The sequence below is a fragment of the Sander lucioperca genome, chromosome 12 (assembly GCF_008315115.2).
Source record: "Sander lucioperca isolate FBNREF2018 chromosome 12, SLUC_FBN_1.2, whole genome shotgun sequence".
Classification (NCBI taxonomy): Eukaryota; Metazoa; Chordata; class Actinopteri; order Perciformes; family Percidae; genus Sander; species Sander lucioperca.
In genome coordinates, this window is record NC_050184.1 from 19,378,905 (window position 1) to 19,398,488 (window position 19,584).

The following is a 19,584-nucleotide window of genomic DNA, read 5'->3' on the forward strand; positions in this document are numbered from 1 at the left end:
GCCAAGAGTTTCAACACAGCTGTGGGTTCACAAAAACAGAGTCTAAGTTTCCCCTAGCAACAGACATCAAGTCGGAGCCCGGTCCACCAGGATCTCGGTTCGAATGAACTCCGATCTAAGCTTTCCCTCTGTCTTTATTCTCTCCTCACATGGGGGTTTCTTCTAGTTTCTAGACAGAAACTATTATTTTCACAATCACACACACCACTGTAAGTACCAAAAGGCTGTATCTGTACTCTACTGGAGTATTATTTTTTTTCTCCTACTTCTGCTTTTACTTGAGTACATATTTTCGATGAGTTTGATACTTTTACTCTGATAAATTCTTTATGTGCTGCATCATTACTTGTTAGGCCTACTGTTGTGAATTCCTCACGCTACGGAGACTGTGTAGGTTACAGTGTGTGTAGTTACGGCTACGTTAGTTACGTACGCTAATTACATAAGTTACGTAAGAAATCCCCGAGATCGCATCGTGTTTCTATTCATTACGGCGGTTGCCTGTTTAGAAGTCAGAGACGATGTAAGTTTGTACTCTTTCTATTTAGCTATTGTTGCAGCAGATGAAGCTGTTTCTGAGTTGTCTCAGTCTGTAATGAGTACTGAATGTTAACCGTTTGACCCTGTGATGTGAAGCTGCTAGTTTATCTGTATTTTGCTAGCTTGCTAAGTCATCACACTTTACTAGCTACTGTGTGATAAGTTTTTTGGGGCTTTAATCGTTACTATGCTGGAGAGGATGTTCATTTTACTTGCACAGTGTGATAATTGTACATTTTATTTCAGTATTTGTTAATAACCCACTGTTGTATCAGATAATAGTAGTTATAACAGCTGTGACATTAATGTACCTTTTTGGGTTTATTTCAGAAACTTCCTTCATATATCCAGCAATATGTAGCTTGTGACTGCCTGTAACGCACCATCTTACTACCAAGTAAAAAGTTGAACTCCACCTGGTGACTCGTGCTCTCTGATAGGAGCCCTGAAGCAGCTAATACACATCAGCCAGCATTCACAGGGTTAAAATCCCAACAATTATAAAAATGTTACGAATCATTCCTTGCACTGCTGCTACAGCCAAAGGAATTGTGAGTGTCCTTTAGGCTAAACATTTGAATTAATATAAACAATATGATATTCAAACTGTTGACTGCTTCCTACATAACACAATACTTGTACTTTTATTTTCAGTACTTGAGTAATACATTTTAAAATAAACTACTTGCAATACTTAAGTACAAAGCATGTTGAATACTTTAGTACTTCCACTTAAGTATGGTGCTTAAAGAGCACTTCAACTTCTACTCAAGGCACTTTTTTTGAGAGAGCACTTGTACTTTGACTCAAGTATAGGTCTCTAGTACTTTATACATGTCTGCTGGTACACAATGCACTCTTATGCCATAAAAGGCTTAAACTATAGTTAAAGGCTTAAGCTTAACCTTCTATGCGTCAGAGACATTTCCTTGAACGACTTCCTCAATGACTGCACACAGCTAATATTCTACACACATCAAATACTTTTTTTTTAAAAAGACGAGCCAGTGACAGAGGATGAGAGTCAGTAGTCATGTCCATTTACTGTCATTGCATACACGTCGATACAGAGAAACGAAAACAACACAAAACTAGGGATGAACAGAGAGAAAAACAAAAAGATACAAACAGCAAAATTCTCTTTCCTTCACCCGTGTTGTTACACAAACACAAATAAAAGCTTCTAAATCAAATAAGCAGCTGCACTTTTCTCAAACATTAGATACAATTATTAGCGCCACACACCCTGCCGCACTGTTACTTTAGTTGGCACATCGAGACACAAACGGCAACAAATTCAAAAAAGATAATGAAATCAGTGTGAGGTCCTGCTTCGTCACACTGAAATGATATCATTCTCACAATCACAGACGTCGTCTACGTAAAAACTAAGAGAAACCTTTAAAGCCCCCCAAAATGAGCTGAGTTCACGTTTAGCTCGATTTGACTCAATTTTATGTTTTGAATGGTACATTGCTTCAACCTTGACTTACTTTAAGTTAAAGACACAGACTGACTGACACTTTCTCCTTTAATATCTAAAACAAAAACCACAAAAGGATGGAGGAAGTGATATTCTATATTTTTCTTATTGTACACAAATCCTGTAAAAAGATCCAAACCAACAATGAGGGCTTGTAGTTAACAAAAAAAAAAGGTATTTAGATCAGGGATGCAATTAATCCAGGATTCGGCTTCGGCTGAATATTGGGCTTTTTGACGGGGTTGGGTTTCTGCCGAACCTTAGAATTTTTTCCCAGTGAACCGAACCCTACGCTTGCACTACGTGCACTACGCTGGTCGACGTAATGACGGCGCCGTTGATTACGGGAAGGTGTTTACGTAGGTGGAGCGTTCAATGCAGCAGGCTGTGAGAAAGTGGAAATGGAACTCGTGAGCAGAAAAAGTGTAGTTTGGCAGAACTTTCAGTCAAAAGAAGGCCATTCAAGTCCAGCTACATGTTCAATTTACAATGCTGATTAGTCTGGTGGTGGCGAGGACCCTAAACTATACACAACATCACCGCTGTTACAACATCTGGTATGAAACATCCGGAAGAATACGAGTTGTGCATGAAGGAATCTACAGACAGCAGCCAAAATGCAGCAACTTCAGGTACGGCAAAGGAAGGACAGTCACTGTTTACTTCATTAATGAGTTTACTGTGTTCATGGACTGAGGATGGGACGAGGATTCAGTATTCGGTTTCGGCAGAATCTTAACCAGTGGATTTGGTATTCAGCCGAACCCCAAAAATCTGGATTCGGTGCATCACTAGTTTAGAGCCGGATGAACACCTTGTTGGTTTTGGTCTTTTCATGAAATATGTTGACAGACACTCATAAAAACCATAGAAAACCACCAGCCTTGTGCCTTAGCATTGATTTAACAGTCTTTACTGTGTCATTTTAGAAATGTACCGTATCATGATCCAGACTTATGAGCTCAGTCAACTCCAAAAAAAAACCGTTCAATTCAATTCATATGCTCACATAATTGCAGCCGTTTGAGATGTTTTTTTTTCTTTGGTACCTTATTTTTATCACAGAGTGTAAAGTCAGACTTCTAGACACATTCTCCGTGAGACCTGCAGCGGGTTTGGGGCGTTTAGAAGAGTCTCCCGAACTACAAGACGCTGAACACACGTTCCCAGTTTCCACTAGGCTGAAAGAAGAGCCCAATCACGTCTCTGCAACTCAAACAAAAAAAAAGGAAAAAGAACATACAAGCGTGCAGACACACTAACAGACACACCCAACACATCCTATGTTAAACATTCGCTGGAATAAAAAACCCAAAAAATTACACAAAACTACATGTTTTTTTTTGTTGTTTTTTTTTTTTTTTTTTTAGAAAATTACAATTCAGAAATTAAAACTAGTAGAAATGTTGAGCGTTCTCAGATTTAGTTAATCATCAGTGTACAGAACAGTACTATGGCAGCGAGCGAGGGGGAGGAGGCAACTTGTTGTACAACTACAGGGGCAGATACAGGTAGCACTTCACGTTACCTTTATTCCAGTGTGGAAATGTTTTGACTTTAAAGGACAATTCCGGCGCAAAATTAACTTAGGGGTTAATAACAGATGTGTACCCACTCTGTCACTCTCTGGGACATGTTTTCATGCTAATCAAATGTGTTTGTAGCTTGAAACAAGCTAGTGCGGACCGCTGATTAGCTTACAACAATTTATACCACTAAAAAGGCTCAAAATATCACCACACTTCATAATGAGGGTCCCTACATGTAAACCGAAGCATTGAGAACATTGTAAGTGTACAGACAGTTTATTAAAAAGATTATAAAGACAGTCACGTTTTCGTATACAGGCGGCCGCCGTCTTGGGAGCTACTGTCTTTATAATCTATCTTTTTAATAAACTGTCTGTACACTTACAAAGTTCTCAATGCTTCGGTTAACATTTAGGGACCCTCATTATGCTACAGTTGAAGTGTGGTGATATTTTGAGCCTTTTTAGTGGTATAGATAGCAATTTGTTTTTACTTTCCCTGTGCCCCGAATACTAGCGTTGTAAGCTAATCAGCGGTCCACGCTAGCTTGTTTCAAGCTACAAACACATTCGATTAGCATGAAAACATGTCCACAAGTGGGTACGCATTTGTTATTAACCCCTAGGTTGTCCTTTCACCACCGGAAAACTATTGTACTGACACAAAACTACCATTACTGTATCCTTTTACTGAGCAGTTAAGTAGCAGATATTGCTGTGTATTTTTGACTAAACACTAGGATTAGGGGTGTCACGATTCAACTTTCGAAGTTTAAGGTCACACACAATTCAATATAAACCTTTTTTTTCTCAACAGGGATGGCAATTCTGCAGTAAGAGCCACTAGATGGCAGAAGGGAGAAACACTGAGTTTCTCAGAGTTTACAAGGTGCAATTGAATGCACTATTAGTTTGATGAGATGCACATGAATGCACCATGGAGTCCCGTTGAAACCCACATGCTTTACCTTCGCTGTTTGATTCCATTACTCTCTCACGGGGAAGGCTAAATTTATGTTGCGTCAGGGACGCGTCAGGGAAGCCAGTTCTTCCAGGCTACCGCTAAGCTAACACTACCCTGTGTCTTTAGCTGCATGCTACCAGCCGGTAAGCTAACGTTACCCTGCGTTTTTAGCTGCATGCTACCAGCCGGTTAACTGTTAACTGTTGTTTTCTATGGACGCGCGCAAGTAGGCGAGGCTGGTGAGAGAAAAAAAAATACTGCAGGAACTGCTCATCCTGCTTTAGATTTTGAAATTGAGAGCAAAATCGTGACCCCCCCTGACTAGGATAAAACCAAAGGAAGTGTTACCCTGTTCTACCTCTTCCACACAGTTGGACTGCAGGACGGTCTTTCCCAGAAACAACCTCTGGCTTCTTGCTCTCATACACACCAATGCCTTGTTTTCTTTTTAAACAGCAGCAACTCTGTCTGCTTCTGGAAAACATTAAAACCAAATGACTGATGTTCTTATTAATTCCTACACTTTGTTTGTTGCTCTTAAAGTGTTTACTACTTCTGCCAGTAACCAGACAGATGTTCAAGGCTCTGCTGCACACTGGTCGTACTCATCAGGAGCTAAAGGTTGTTTATTGGACAACACCCAAGTTCATTGTGTTTCTCCTCCTTCTCTTCTTCCTCTACCCCCCCTGGGTGTGTTTGTGGCCACCGCCGCGCAGCTGCAGCTGGAGCCTCCCTGCGAGGATCCTGGAGGCCGTCACACGCCGACGCAGCATCGGTTCTGGAAGAGATGCTCGACCACCGAGGAGTCGGCCAGCGTGGAGATGTCGCCCAGGTCCCTTTCGTCACAGGCGATTTTGCGGAGCACCCGTCGCATGATCTTGCCTGCGGAGAGCGGAGGGCATTGGTGATGATGCTGCATTTGTGTTTGTTGACATAGACTAACGCTTTGGCTGCATTGAACGTGCAACGTAAGAGGACTGTTCACGGAGCGGATGTGCCGCGGAAAGTATCTATTAACTGGCTACACCTGCTTCGCACACACACAGCGTAGGACTGTGTGATTCACAGGCGAGACGGAGAGCTTTTGCTTTGGGATTGTTGTTGCTCTTCAGTTTTTTGGAGTCGGCACGGCGCTGTGAAATGTCAATTTTATTGTCCGCTGTTATCAAATGACGCAGGTGAAGGAATCAAGAAATAAAAACCGCCACTCTCAAAACCAAACTGCCGATACACTTGGGGACTAGGGGTGTGATGAGACCCTTAGATCACGAGACCGAGACGAGATTTTAACACCATTTTAAAGAAAACTTCAATTAAGAAATAGTCTTTACTCAGAGAACCAAGGTAACAATGTAACCAAGCGTTTCATGGCAGCAGTAAACAAGGAAGTAGGCTGCTCTTGTATTGATTTATAACCATTTAAAGACGAGGGGAGAACATTTCTCTTTGTTTAATATCATTAAAAGTAAAGTTAGGTGTGGCCGGATTGGCTCGGTGGGTGGAGCAGGCGCACATATACTTCGAGTTTTATGCCACGACGCAGAGGTCCAGCGTTCGAGTCTGACCTGTGACGATTTCCTGCATGTCTTCCCCCTCTCTCACCTAGCTGTCCTATCCATTAAAAAAAAAAAAAAAAGAGGAAGAGAGCGATCTGCCGAGTTAGCGCCACACTGAACTGCACGCTGCAGTCCGTCTGTGTGTGTGTGTGTGTCAGGCGAGAGTGAGAGAGCATCCGTACCCTCCAACGTTCTAACGCTGGGCACTGACGAGTAGGGTTGGGTACCGAAACCTACGCAACCGGTAGGAATCGGAGCGGATTAGAACGCAAATTTCGGTTCCTCATTTCGGTTCCACTTAATGTGTCGACTGAAATATTTTCCCCCTGTCGCTCTGAAACGGATGTAAAAATTACGTGCCTCAGGTTTACTTATTGTATATTTAAGTACTTTAAAACGTTAATATATTGTTAAATTATACTAACTATAAAACAGCCTTTCTTTGATGTCCTTTTTCAGTTTTTCAAGAATCGGTTTAGGAATCGGAATCGTTTTGAAAGTACCGGTTCGGCATCGGAATCGTAAAGATCCAAACGGTACCCAACCTCTATCATTGACATTAAATCATTTCCTGTCTATCGGTAGTTTAATTTAAAGGAAATATAGACACTGTATAATCCATTTCTGTTTAAAAGCCTCATGTAAAAAATATAAATAGAAGACTATCCTATTTTTACCATTGTAAAGCGGATCTACGTGGTGTGTACGCTCCACTTCCGCTGCTCTCGTGTCCGGTGTCGGCAGTTTCATTGATTATAGAGGGAGTGTAGTGTTGGAACAGCCGCTCCGCGTATATTATGTGTGCACTGTGGCCGGCCCGTAAAAGGACGACAGATAGTGGATTTTTAAAGGCCGGTATAATAACGACGGTTTGGAGCAGAAAAAAGCTGAATCTGCTTAAGTCCAATATCAAGTCATTTGAAAGAACTGTATGGAGTCATTGGGGTGCAATAAAAAGGAATAAATATGTAAAAGAACAAGAAAAAAAACAGAGATGAATTATAAGCATTATTATTTATTTGATCAGTTGTATCTTTACCAGATCTGGTCTTGGGGAGTCCTGGAGCATTCTGGATGAAGTCTGGCGTAGCGATGGCACCGATCTTCTCCCGCACTGTGAACACCACAAAACAACAAAATCAACTCAGAATCTGACTTCCGTGAAGTGTCACTGAAAACCAGGTATTACTATAGAATAAAAATGCCTCAAAAGAATAGAGTCTCCCGTCGCCACATAACGCTCACTTTTTCTTGCCCAAACTTAAGCCGACTCACAGTCACCTATTTTGGGTAACTGAACCACCAACTTCCGCTGACCTGACGGAGCACCATGCGGAGCACCGTAGCCGATGTCGCGGAGCTCTGTAGCGCAGGGGTCTCAAACTTGCGGCCCGGAGGCCAATTGAGGCCCGCGGGCTGATATTTTGTGGCCCCCCTACTTGACATCAAAGTTTAGTGTCAGTGCGGCCCGCGCGTTGTTCTGAAACGCACCGTTTTGCTGAGTCGTTGCGTGTGCTGCGCTTGCGGGCGCGGCACTTACGGGCTACCATAGCTAGTCTCGTGACTGCAGCGTTTGTTGTCAACGGTTGTCAAGCTAGCCAACCGTGAAGTACCTGGGGAAGTATCAACGTTAGTCACTTGGTTGAAACGTGTTCCAGAGTGACGGAAAATATATGCCATCACCCAGTTCCAGTCACGTCTCTCTCAAAACGTGCCGTGAAGAGAAAGCACACAATTTCACAAAAGCACAGGCAATTTCAGTGAAAGTGGGAGACGGAATATTTTTTCTATCGAGCACAGGAGCACCCGTACATGTGTCATACGCACAGAGAAAGTTGCGGTGTACAAGGAGTATGACATCAGACGTCATTACTCAACTAGACATGCTGAGGAGTATACAACATACCAGGGAGATGAGAGAAAGAACCGGGTCGCCAATCTTAAAAAATGTCTATTGAGGCAACAAGATTTATTTAAGAAAGCAAACAAAGAATACTTTTGTTGAATACTTGACGCGGCCCAGCCTGACCCACACTCTGCCTCGAGCGGCCCCCAGGTAAATTGAGTTTGAGACCCCTGCTGTAGCGGCTCAACACGTCTACTAACTGCCGCTGATATGACTGAGCTGTGACGGAGGTCTGTAGCGGCTTAAACAACTAGCAATTTTTTTTTTTATTACCACTAGCTACTACGAAGTAGAGCCCGACCGATAAAGGATTTTTAAGGCCGATATCGACACAAATATTTGGTGATTTCAAAATCTGATATTCTGATATATCGGCCGATATACTTTTAAAAAGAAAATCCAGAAACTCGTAACAAAACATAAACAGATTTCCCTAACATTAGTTATTTGTAGTTATTTATGAGTCCTCACAAAAATAATATGATAATGCAGTTTAAAAATAAACTTGTTTGTTTTATTGTCAGAACAGAACATCAAAATATATTCAAGTTCTGATAAATAAAATGTATAAAAAATACAAATTTAAGATATGAAATTTAAAGGGTTAAACACGTGTTGCCAGCAGGGACGCTGTAGAGCGCCCTCTGATGGACAAACTACGCAACGCCAACACTCAGAACATGGTTGAAGGGGGTTTTGTCCGTTTTTATTTAATTTTTTAAAATATTCATTTATCAGCCGTTATAAATGCCGATACCGATAGTTTGGAAAATGCCTAATATTGGCCGGCTGACAAACCATTAACAATGGTAGGGGAAACGTGGGCGCCGATTCAATTTGTATTGCGATTTTATTTATTGAGATTTTCTTTTCCTTCTTTAGCAAAAACAAAGGTTGAATAATACACTTTATAGAGAGAATATATCATGAGACACGAGAAGAATGAACATCACATGTCAGTCTGACATTTATTTAATTTGTAAAGAAGAACATAACGTGGATCTTCTGCATTTTCTGCTATCGCTGTTTTGCTGGAAACAGATATGATGTAGTCGCCGTCAACGTTACCGTAGAAACAGAACATATTTAGGGGAATCATTGGTAAAAACAAAAACAAAAAACTCAATTCTAGGGCAAAGAATCGATTTTAAAAATTGTCACACACTAAAAAAAGTCACAATACATACGATTTTGGATTATTTTTCCCACCCCTAGACACAACTACATAAACTTTGGCAGAAATTGTTGGGAAAACTTTCAATACCATCATATCATATTCATATCTGTGCAGTGGGATCAGGGATTAGTGTTAATCCTCCTGTTGTCCTCGGGTCAAATGGGACCCATTTTCAAAAAGTTTTTAGATCAGAATTTGGGTTTCTTTCAACCAAATTGTCAAAATAAATAACGTGGATGGGTCCATAAAACGCTCTTCACAAGTAAAATAAATGATCAGATCACTTTTTATTGAATTTGGGGGAATTTATTAAATTTTATAGCATATGGAGAAAAACAAATTCTGAAAAAATGTCGAAAAGAACAAAAAATTCGAAAGAATCACAGCAAAAATAAAAAAAAAAACATCGGAAAAAGTGAAAAAAAAAAATGTTTAAATGGCAAAACATCAGGAAAAGCGACAAAAACATTTATTAAAAATTAGATTTTTAAATTTTGACCCAGAAAACCAAAAGGTTGCATGGTCGACGGGAAGACAACACAAGGTTTAATTGTATAAATCTCTTTAATGTATTGGCGTTTCAGTGGAGACTCTTCCTCCCCGACAAAAATACATTTATAAACACATTTTAATGCACATTTCCCTAACAAAGTCTCTACCAACCTTGTTTTTTGAGCTCTGCCTCCAGCGTGCGGCTGTACGTCACTCCATCAGTGAGCGTTACGAAGCAGTAGAGGCTTTCTCCTTTGACAGGATGAGGTCTGCCCACCACAGCGGCCTCGGCGACCGCCTCGGCGACCGCCTCGTGCTCCGCCAGAGCCGACTCCACCTCCGCTGTGCTCAGTAAGTGGCCTGGAAGGGACAAGAGAGCCACAATGGGAGGGTGGGTAAAGGCCTTTTTACAGTCGTCGTTCCTGACCTGTCGCGCGACAATGGGACATCAAAATGACGTCGATCTCGCTGGCGCGCCAGGATTTAAAGTGCGCGACGTCTATCACCCTCATTTGTTTCACGAGGATATTGAACTCACAATATTTATGTCTGGCGTTATTCAAAGGACGCACATTCCACCTTCTTTTTCTTTGTTTCTTTGCAAGCAGGCTCAAAAGCAGCTGTTCTTCCTCATCCATTGTCTCCAATATCATCTTAGCCACTGTTGACATTGATTGACGTCAATGCTGCTGCCAGTTCTGCCGTTGTTTACCTTTTTCTTCTTCTTCTAGTCCGTAGAAATATCAAAGTCGGTAGCCTTTCCTCATTAGCGCCACCTCTGTTCAGGAGAAGACTGCAACTAGTGTCGCGACCACCACGCGCGAGTATAAACAGTTACGGCGCTCCCATGACGTCACACTGGCACACGACAGGTCGGGAATGGCGAGTATACTACACGTTTAACAGATCTTAGAATGGAAATCTTCACAATTTATCACGGACAAAAAGTTATTTCATCAGTTTAGTTTAGTTCATTTCCATCACATAGATACACAACATCACATAAATGGTAAAAAAAAACAAAAACTAAGTGTGACATTAATTCATACCGTGTCATCTTAACTCGTTTATAATCAATACTGACCTTAAAGGTTATTACACCTAGCCTTTTTACATTCTATTTTATTTCTATTTTGTTGTTAGGCCCCTCAGAATCTTATTCAATGTATTATTATTAATTTCTGTATGTTCTACACATATTACATACTACCACACAAATTATGTGAGGAAGACAAAATAAACAAAACGCATTCCTATTCATATACACATTGCTATTCATGCCTCACTTTTATTTTACAGTCTGCAACCATCTGATTTTTGACTTTATACATTATTTGCATTGTTCAGGAATATAGGAGCCACATGTTTCTCCTGTATGTTTATGGTCTCATTTATATTATTCATTGATGATTATATTATGCACTGATATTGTAGGTGGTGGGCGTGTTCACCAGTGGCCCGTATGGCTTAATCTGGCACATTTACCGTACATGTTGTACTCATGTTGATTAATGTGCGTTGTCCCTTTTAAAGCTACTTTGTGTAAGAATTTCTCCCATCTAGCGGTGACATTGTATATGACAACCAACTGAATATTACTTTCTAGCCCTTCCTCCTACGGTGACCAAACCCAAAATTAGCTCCTAGTATCTCCATCATTTACACGCAGCTGTTCTAGCCACTCCAATATTAACTTTGGTCTTGTGGCGTTGTCGTTTTAATTCTCTTTTTCGCTTCCCTGGCGAGTAATCTCCCCCTGGCATTTATCACGGTGCCACGAAAGCACGAAAGGCGGAGGTATGGCCCTCTTTGGCTAATGTATTATAAAGATGGAGGTATGTCCCTCTTTAGCTAATGTATTTTAAAGATGGAGGTATGTCCCTCTTTGGCTAATGTATTTTAAAGATGGAGGTATGTCCCTCTTTGGCTAATGTATTATAAAGATGGAGGTATGTCCCCCTTTGGCTAATGTATTATAAAGATGGAGGTATGTCCCTCTTTAGCTAATGTATTTTAAAGATGGAGGTATGTCCCTCTTTGGCTAATGTATTATAAAGATGGAGGTATGTCCCCCTTTGGCTAATGTATTATAAAGATGGAGGTATGGCCCTCTTTGGCTAATGTATTATAAAGATGGAGGTATGTCCCTCTTTGGCTAATGTATTATAAAGATGGAGGTATGGCCCTCTTTGGTTAATGTATTATAAAGATGGAGGTATGGCCCTCTTTGGTTAATGTATTATAAAGATGGAGGTATGGCCCTCTTTGGCTAATGTATTATAAAGATGGAGGCGCTACATGGCGGCCGTCATTCGAGCGACTCGCCCGTATGTATTCTGAATGATTCTGAATGTCAGATTCTACGCTTACGAGAATACTTTGATTAGTTGGTGGAAGTAATTACACATGAATGAGCACATACAGTGAGGAAAATAAGTACTTGAACACCCTGCTATTTTGCAAGTTCTCCCACTTAGAAATCATGGAGGGTCTGAAATTGTCATCGTAGGTGCATGTCTACTGTGAGAGACATATTCTAAAAAAAAAAATCCAGAAATCACAATGTATGATTTTTTAACTATTTATTTGTATGATACAGCTGCAAATAAGTATTTGAACACCTGAGAAAATCAATGTTAATATTTGGTACAGTAGCCTTTGTTTGCAGTTACAGAGGTCAAACGTTTCCTGTAGTTTTTCACCAGGTTTGCACACACTGCAGGAGGGATTTTGGCCCACTCCTCCACACAGATCTTTTCTAGATCAGTCAGGTTTCTGGGCTGTCGCTGAGAAACACGGAGTTTGAGCTCCCTCCAAAGATTCTCTATTGGGTTTAGGTCTGGAGACTGGCTAGGCCACGCCAGAACCTTGATATGCTTCTTACAGAGCCACTCCTTGGTTATCCTGGTTGTGTGCTTCGGGTCATTGTCATGTTGGAAGACCCAGCCTCGACCCATCTTCAATGCTCTAACTGAGGGAAGGAGGTTGTTCCCCAAAATCTCGCAATACATAGCCCCGGTCATCCTCTCCTTAATACAGTGCAGTCGCCCTGTCCCATGTGCAGAAAAACACCCCCAAAGCATGATGCTACCACCCCCATGCTTCACAGTAGGGATGGTGTTCTTGGGATGGTACTCATCATTCTTCTTCCTCCAAACACGGTTAGTGGAATTATGACCAAAAAGTTCTATTTTGGTCTCATCTGACCACATGACTTTCTCCCATGACTCCTCTGGATCATCCAAATGGTCATTGGCAAACTTAAGACGTGCCTTGACATGTGCTGGTTTAAGCAGGGGAACCTTCCGTGCCATGCATGATTTCAAACCATGACGTCTTAGTGTATTACCAACAGTAACCTTGGAAACGGTGGTCCCAGCTCTTTTCAGGTCATTGACCAGCTCCTACCGTGTAGTTCTGGGCTGATTTCTCACCTTTCTTAGGATCATTGAGACCCCACGAGGTGAGATCTTGCATGGAGCCCCAGTCCGAGGGAGATTGACAGTCATGTTTAGCTTCTTCCATTTTCTAATGATTGCTCCAACAGTGGACCTTTTTTCACCAAGCTGCTTGGAAATTTCCCCGTAGCCCTTTCCAGCCTTGTGGAGGTGTACAATTTAGTCTCTAGTGTCTTTGGACAGCTCTTTGGTCTTGGCCATGTTAGTAGTTGGATTCTTACTGATTGTATGGGGTGGACAGGTGTCTTTATGCAGCTAACGACCTCAAACAGGTGCATCGAATTTAGGATAATAAATGGAGTGGAGGTGGACATTTTAAAGGCAGACTAACAGGTCTTTGAGGGTCAGAATTCTAGCTGATAGACAGGTGTTCAAATACTTATTTGCAGCTGTATCATACAAATAAATAGTTAAAAAATCATACATTGTGATTTCTGGATTTTTTTTTTTAGATTATGTCTCTCACAGTGGACATGCACCTACGATGACAATTTCAGACCCCTCCATGATTTCTAAGTGGGAGAACTTGCAAAATAGCAGGGTGTTCAAATACTTATTTTCCTCACTGTATTTGTGAAAGAACAAAGGGGTTTTTGCTAAGAATCAACTCAAAAAATTACACAATGTAGGTTTAAAAAAAGAAATCTAAATCTAAAATCTATCTACCTTCCGCTCCTACAGTTAAACTCTTTTCTGGCGTTGTTTTTATCAAAAAAAGACAGATTACCAACAGACACACACCAAAGCAAAGGTTTATCCTAATTTAGGTGATCTAAATCAGACAGGCTCAGCGGTCGGTCTTACCGGAGACGTTGAGCATGTCGTCTATCCTCCCCGTTATCCAATAGTAGCCATCCTTGTCTCTACGGCAACCTAAACATAAAAGAAGTTAAGTTCAAACAAGTGACTGTAGTTTCACTGGGAGGTGATGGGAGTTCTTTCAAACTTAAAATAAAGAATAATAGACCATAAATCGTGTACACAAACATAACAAATATTCAAAAAAAGTAAACAATAATATTCGATATAATGAGATAATTAGATGAAATATGAATTAACGTGACACAAGTACAAGAAGCAGTCTAAAGATGTTGGAAACAGATACAGATTTAAAGTAATAAATACAACAAATAACATATGAAGGAAACAAAGAACTAAACAAAAGGAGATGGGGTCTCTCTCACCGTCTCCCGTGACGTAGTATCCAGGAAACTTCTTGAAGTAGGTGGTTTCAAACCTCTGCTGGTTTCCGTACACCGTCCTCATCACGCCGGGCCACGGCTGTTTGAACACCTGTTGGAACGCAGAAGATGCAGAAAGAGATCAGCATACACAACCAATCCGCTTTCAGTGGAGTTCAAGCCGCTCCCTGCTGGTCATAGATATAGATACCCTAACGTCAGAACCAACCGAGCAAAAAACTCATTCATTCCCATGGCAATAATCCAATTAAATAAGACGTGGGGAGGGGTATGACTGGAGGAGGAATATATGTGAAGTACTGTGCAGTAGTTTCACTTATTCATGACATTAGGTCTTTTAGGGAAGTGCAACACACTCCTTTTTACTGTATTATAGTTATTGATGTGTGTATGTTATGTGTTAGATAAATAGTGCTGGAGATGTCTGGTTCAATGTTTGTGTTGTGGTTTATGTGTCGATATGCCTGTACTGGGCATCAAATTGCCTCTCGGGGACATTCAAGTTTTCTAAGTCTAAGTCTGCACTTTTTAAGACCTTTATGAATGAAATGTAAGACCTATATCACGACATAAATGTACAACGCAATGCAGAGTCACAAACGTACTTGCAAGGTAAATAAATGTATTCAAATTGAATAGAAGCGACAGAGTAATAGTGATCTCTACATATACAGCGAATTATATTTGGACGAGCGAAAGAAAGAACTACAACAAAATAATAAAAATCATTTCAGTGAGCATTAGAGGCAGTGTTACACGGACATAGGGAAATTAAGACCTGTTTAAAGTTATTTAAGAGCTCGAACACCACACGTCAGCTGATTTAAGGCTGAAATTTTAGATTTTTTTAGACTTTTTAAGAGGTGTTGAGACTTTGGGTGATGTTTCCTGTATGTACATTGGGTGTCGCTGTGGTATTACCGGGGGCAAGGTTAGAAAGGTAAGCTCCACATTGTTGTCGGCAGGTGTTTGGCCCGGAAGGGCAAATGGTTTTTGACCGCTATCGCTGTGACACTGAACGCTGTGATGCTGGAGCACATTGACGCCAAAACCTTTGTTCAAAATGCTATTTTATCGTTTATGGATTTAACGCTATGGTGCGTAGTAGAGGGCTGCATTGGGATCGGGTCCCACGGGACCCAACGCAAATCTCGCGGGAGCGGGCGGTTTTAACTTTGCTGTGGGCGGGAGCGGGCGGCTAAAAAAAACACTGCGGGATTGGGATGTTGCCTGGAACCCCCCCACGCCAGCAGAAACCATAGATATACATATATACTGACTGAGTATATACTGTATAGGCCATCTATGAGCAGACACCAGCGTGTCTGAGCCTCCGAGGACGGGGGAGCTCCGAGCCAAGGCTCCGTCCACCGTCCGCCCGCTCCCTCATCCTCTGCTCCTTCCTCCTCCTCTCTCCCTCTCCTCTCTCCCTCATCCTCGGCTCCTTCCTCCCCCTCTCTCCCTCTCCTCTCTCCCTCATCCTCGGCTCCTTCCTCCCCCTCTCTCCCTCATCCTCGGCTCCTTCCTCCCCCTCTCTCCCTCATCCTCTGCTCCTTCCTCCCCGTCTAACAGCAGCAATACCTGCCTTCTTTGCCTGCATCTTCTCCCTATTAACCTATAAAATTACGTGTTTTCTCAGACGGGAGAAGACACAACATCAATGCATCTCTATTACTGTGCGGGCATACATTTTTGAGTTTTGCGGGTGCGGGCGGGAGTGGACGTACACATTGTGGGAGCGGGCGGGAGTGTAACACACATGTTGCTGGTGCGGCCGGTAATGGTCAGAAATTTGCCGGGAGCGGGATTAAGAAAACAGTCCCGCGCAGAGCTCTAGTGCGTAGTTTCTGTCTCCCCCATGAGGATTTCTAAGTAATGACAACAAAACTGTCAGCGCGTCCACATGATACAAGCGCACGTGACATTGTTGACTATCAGCCTTTAAGGTACTCCAGGTAATGTCTAAATTTTGGCCCCTCATAGCAGTTTGAAAAAGACATGGAGGACAGCCCCAGGACGTTACAAAAGCCCACAAATACACAAAAGTTAAAGTATTCATCATCCTTTCTCTAAATTATGGGTAAATGTGGCTGCCAAATAGGTCTGAGGGGGGTTTGGGGGGTTCTCCCCCAAGAACATGCAATGCATTCATCAATCACCTACTCGTCAGTCACCTATGGAATGATGCAGGTTGCACCCACATAGATCGAAGTGCTGCCCCCAGATGGTGCGCTGGTCAAATTGCGGTTGAAAAAAACTAAATAAAACGGATGACGAGTCGGACTAGGTCCCACGTGAAATTAAGACCTCCTTATCGTAAATTCCAGATTTCAAGACATTTTCAGAGCTTAAAAATCAGAAATTTTATTCAAGACGTTTCAAGACTTTTTAAGGAGCCGCGGGGACCCTGGTCATAAAGAGGGAAACACAGAAATAACAGTTGAGATTATTTCCTTTCTAAAGAATACTGACCAGGTATCCTTCACTCGCTCCCTCCAGCTCCTCTCCCGACTCATTCAAGACGGCCGGCACCACTCCGAAGAACGGGAACGTCTGGAGGACAGAGGAAAGAAAGATCACAAATGTGTGTTTTTATGAATTTTGTTCAACGAAAATTGTGTATTTATTGTCCTATATTTTACAGGGTTTCTGCATGTTTCACCAAGTCAAAATTAAGACTTTTTAAGACCTTTTTAAGACCTTTATTACAACATCAACTGAGCCCTAAATTCAGTTTTTTCAAGCCAAGTATCGCTAAACTTGCACTTCCCCATAGTTGAAGAATAAAATCCCTTTTTTTATGTAGGTGGTACAATCCGAAAGAGACTCACACCAATAACACAAAGCTGATTGGCTGCAATATAAGTTGCATGCTGGTCTCATTTGAAGTCGTAACACAGTGAATTATATTTGGACTACAACAGAAAGAACTACAACACCAGTGAATAATAATAAAAAAGAGCATTAGAGGTAGCGTTGCATGGACGTACGAAAATTAAGACCTATTTATAATTATTTAAGACCTAAAACACAATGCTTCAGCAAATTTAAGACTTTAAGATTTTTAAATTTTAGAGCTTAATGTGGTTTTTAATAGCTTGTATGTCTTTCTTCTACTTTTTATTAACAGTTTTTATTCATTATCTTATCCCTGTTGCAGTTCAAATGTCTGTAAAACACTCTGAAACTGCCTCATGTATGAGTAATAATTTTGATATATATATATATATATTAATAAACAAAAAAAAAAAAATATATATAGCAGAGTTTTTTGTGATTGTTTTGGGCTAAAATCCTTGATTATGAGGCACGTTTTCTTAAAAAATGCGATGGAATATGCGGGATATTTATGCAATTTTATGCGATTAAATTGAGGGAACTTGCAAAAACTGCGGTTTCATCGTGGCTTCATCGCGGGGTTTGCAGCTTTTCGATGATGTTCACGTCGCGTAATTACGTCACTTCATAACGTTCCCATGACAACAGGGGAAAACGGCTGCTCTTGTGTGAAGTAAACGCAACATTTTTCAACTTTCTGCTAAGATATATGTGACTTTTTTGCCACGAAAATGCGGGGATTATGAAATCATGCAAGCCCCGCATATTTTGCGCGGAAATCAGCAATTTATGCGGCGAAAGTGCGGCATATTTGAAAAAATGCGGCGCCCCCGCATAAATATGCAGACTTTGGCTGATTATGCGTTGAATTATGCGATCGCATAATCACGTTTTTCTGGAGGGACTGACAATTTTAAAGAACTACGGATAAAACAAAACAAAAAAAAACACAAAATAAACATGGAGTGTGTTTTATTTCTACATCATTTACTCACAGCTGATCCCGGTTTCATGGGTGTGGCTGCAGGTAGAGGAGTCAACACATGTCCACCCTGAACAGACAGAAAACATCCAGTTAGAAATGTTTTTATCCACCATGGTGTGAGTAATCTGTCTCCAGCAGGGGGCAGCCGAGCCTGCAGTCTGCAATCACTGCTTCAGAGTGTGTGTGCGTTAAACATAGCTAATGGAGGGTTAATGTTATGTATTTTATTTTGCCAAAACAAGTTATAAAGATTGAAGGGAATGCTGTCCTTCCTGTAAATCTGTAACATTTATAGATATGAATATTAAAGGGTAATTTCTGGCCTAAAATGCCCAAAAAAATAATCTTAAAAAAAAGAAAGAAATTGGTCCAGTGTAACCCTATAGGACAAATGTGCCTCGTAAGTTTCTGTCCACTAAAAGTTCTGTTGTTGCCGCTGACAGGCTCGCATTATTATTATTATAAGTGTCTGACAACATTATGGAAAGGATCCCTACAGAGATAGACCTTTAAGATCATTTTTATTTAACCAGAAACAGCTCAGAAATTGTTAACGCCAAACTCACCAGACTGCATTTAAACAAACAGTACTTTTAGCGTGTATAGAGCCAGCATATAATCACATGTAAATGGGTGAATTAAGGATTTATTTCAACCAAACCAGAGTGGTGATTGTTGGAACAGTGGAAAGATGAACCAAGACGGCTTTTGGTAGTTTTATTTTGTTTCTGTCGACTTTCAATGAAGTGTGTTTAACGATTATAAAATGATTGTTTATTTACATGGAGTCTGGTGGGTTTGGCGATAGAGACTTTGGGGCCGTTTCATGTTAAACAAAAATGATATTTCTCTTTAACATAAATGTCTATCTCTGTAGGGATCCTTTCCATAATGTTGTCAGACATTTAGAATAATAATCTGAGCCTGTCAGCGGCAAAAACAGAACTTTTAGTGGGTGGAAACTGTAACTGTAACTTACATTGTAGCTTGGTTTGTCTTGCTTGATACTGGACCAATTTCCAAGACTGTTACTTCCAACAGTCACTTAGACACAAAAACATAGAAAAATAGGGTCCAGGTTGGAAAAAAAATGAAGTTCCCTTTACTACAACTCGACTACAGGATGCCCCTCAGTGGATTTCGGATAACTCACAGTTTCTGTCTGCCAAAAGGTGTCGACAATTGGACATCTCTTCTCTCCCACCACACTGTAGTACCACTGCCAGGCCTCGGGGTTGATGGGCTCTCCCACCGTCCCCAAAACCTTCAGAGAATCTCGCTTATACCTGCAGAGAAGAAGTGATTTACCACAGAAACCATTAAAAATGCCTCCCTTGCATACAAAACATACAACAGTAATGACTAGCTTTACTGTCTAGAAGTTAGCTTGTGATGGTGAGAGACGACTCACTTCTGCACCGGCTCTCTGCCATACTTCATCAGCAGTCTGATGGC

The 19,584-nt window shown here is 41.2% G+C and overlaps 1 protein-coding gene across 1 annotated transcript in view; it reads right to left on the reverse strand.

Moving 5' to 3' along the window:
• Positions 1-4,950: 4,950 nt before the first annotated feature.
• The window catches only part of LOC116034127 (acetyl-coenzyme A synthetase, cytoplasmic-like), an 18,491-nt gene continuing 3,857 nt past the window's right edge, over positions 4,951-19,584 (reverse strand). Inside the window, exons 4-12 of the mRNA XM_036008084.1 lie at positions 19,541-19,584; positions 19,283-19,415; positions 18,140-18,196; positions 16,779-16,859; positions 14,289-14,397; positions 13,909-13,977; positions 9,818-10,006; positions 7,111-7,185; positions 4,951-5,397 (exon numbers count right to left, since the gene is read on the reverse strand). The exon at positions 19,541-19,584 is cut by the window's right edge and continues 90 nt beyond it. Of these exons, the coding sequence (XP_035863977.1) occupies positions 5,270-5,397; positions 7,111-7,185; positions 9,818-10,006; positions 13,909-13,977; positions 14,289-14,397; positions 16,779-16,859; positions 18,140-18,196; positions 19,283-19,415; positions 19,541-19,584 (885 nt within the window). The 3' untranslated portion in view covers positions 4,951-5,269. The remainder of the gene's footprint in view (positions 5,398-7,110; positions 7,186-9,817; positions 10,007-13,908; positions 13,978-14,288; positions 14,398-16,778; positions 16,860-18,139; positions 18,197-19,282; positions 19,416-19,540) is intronic.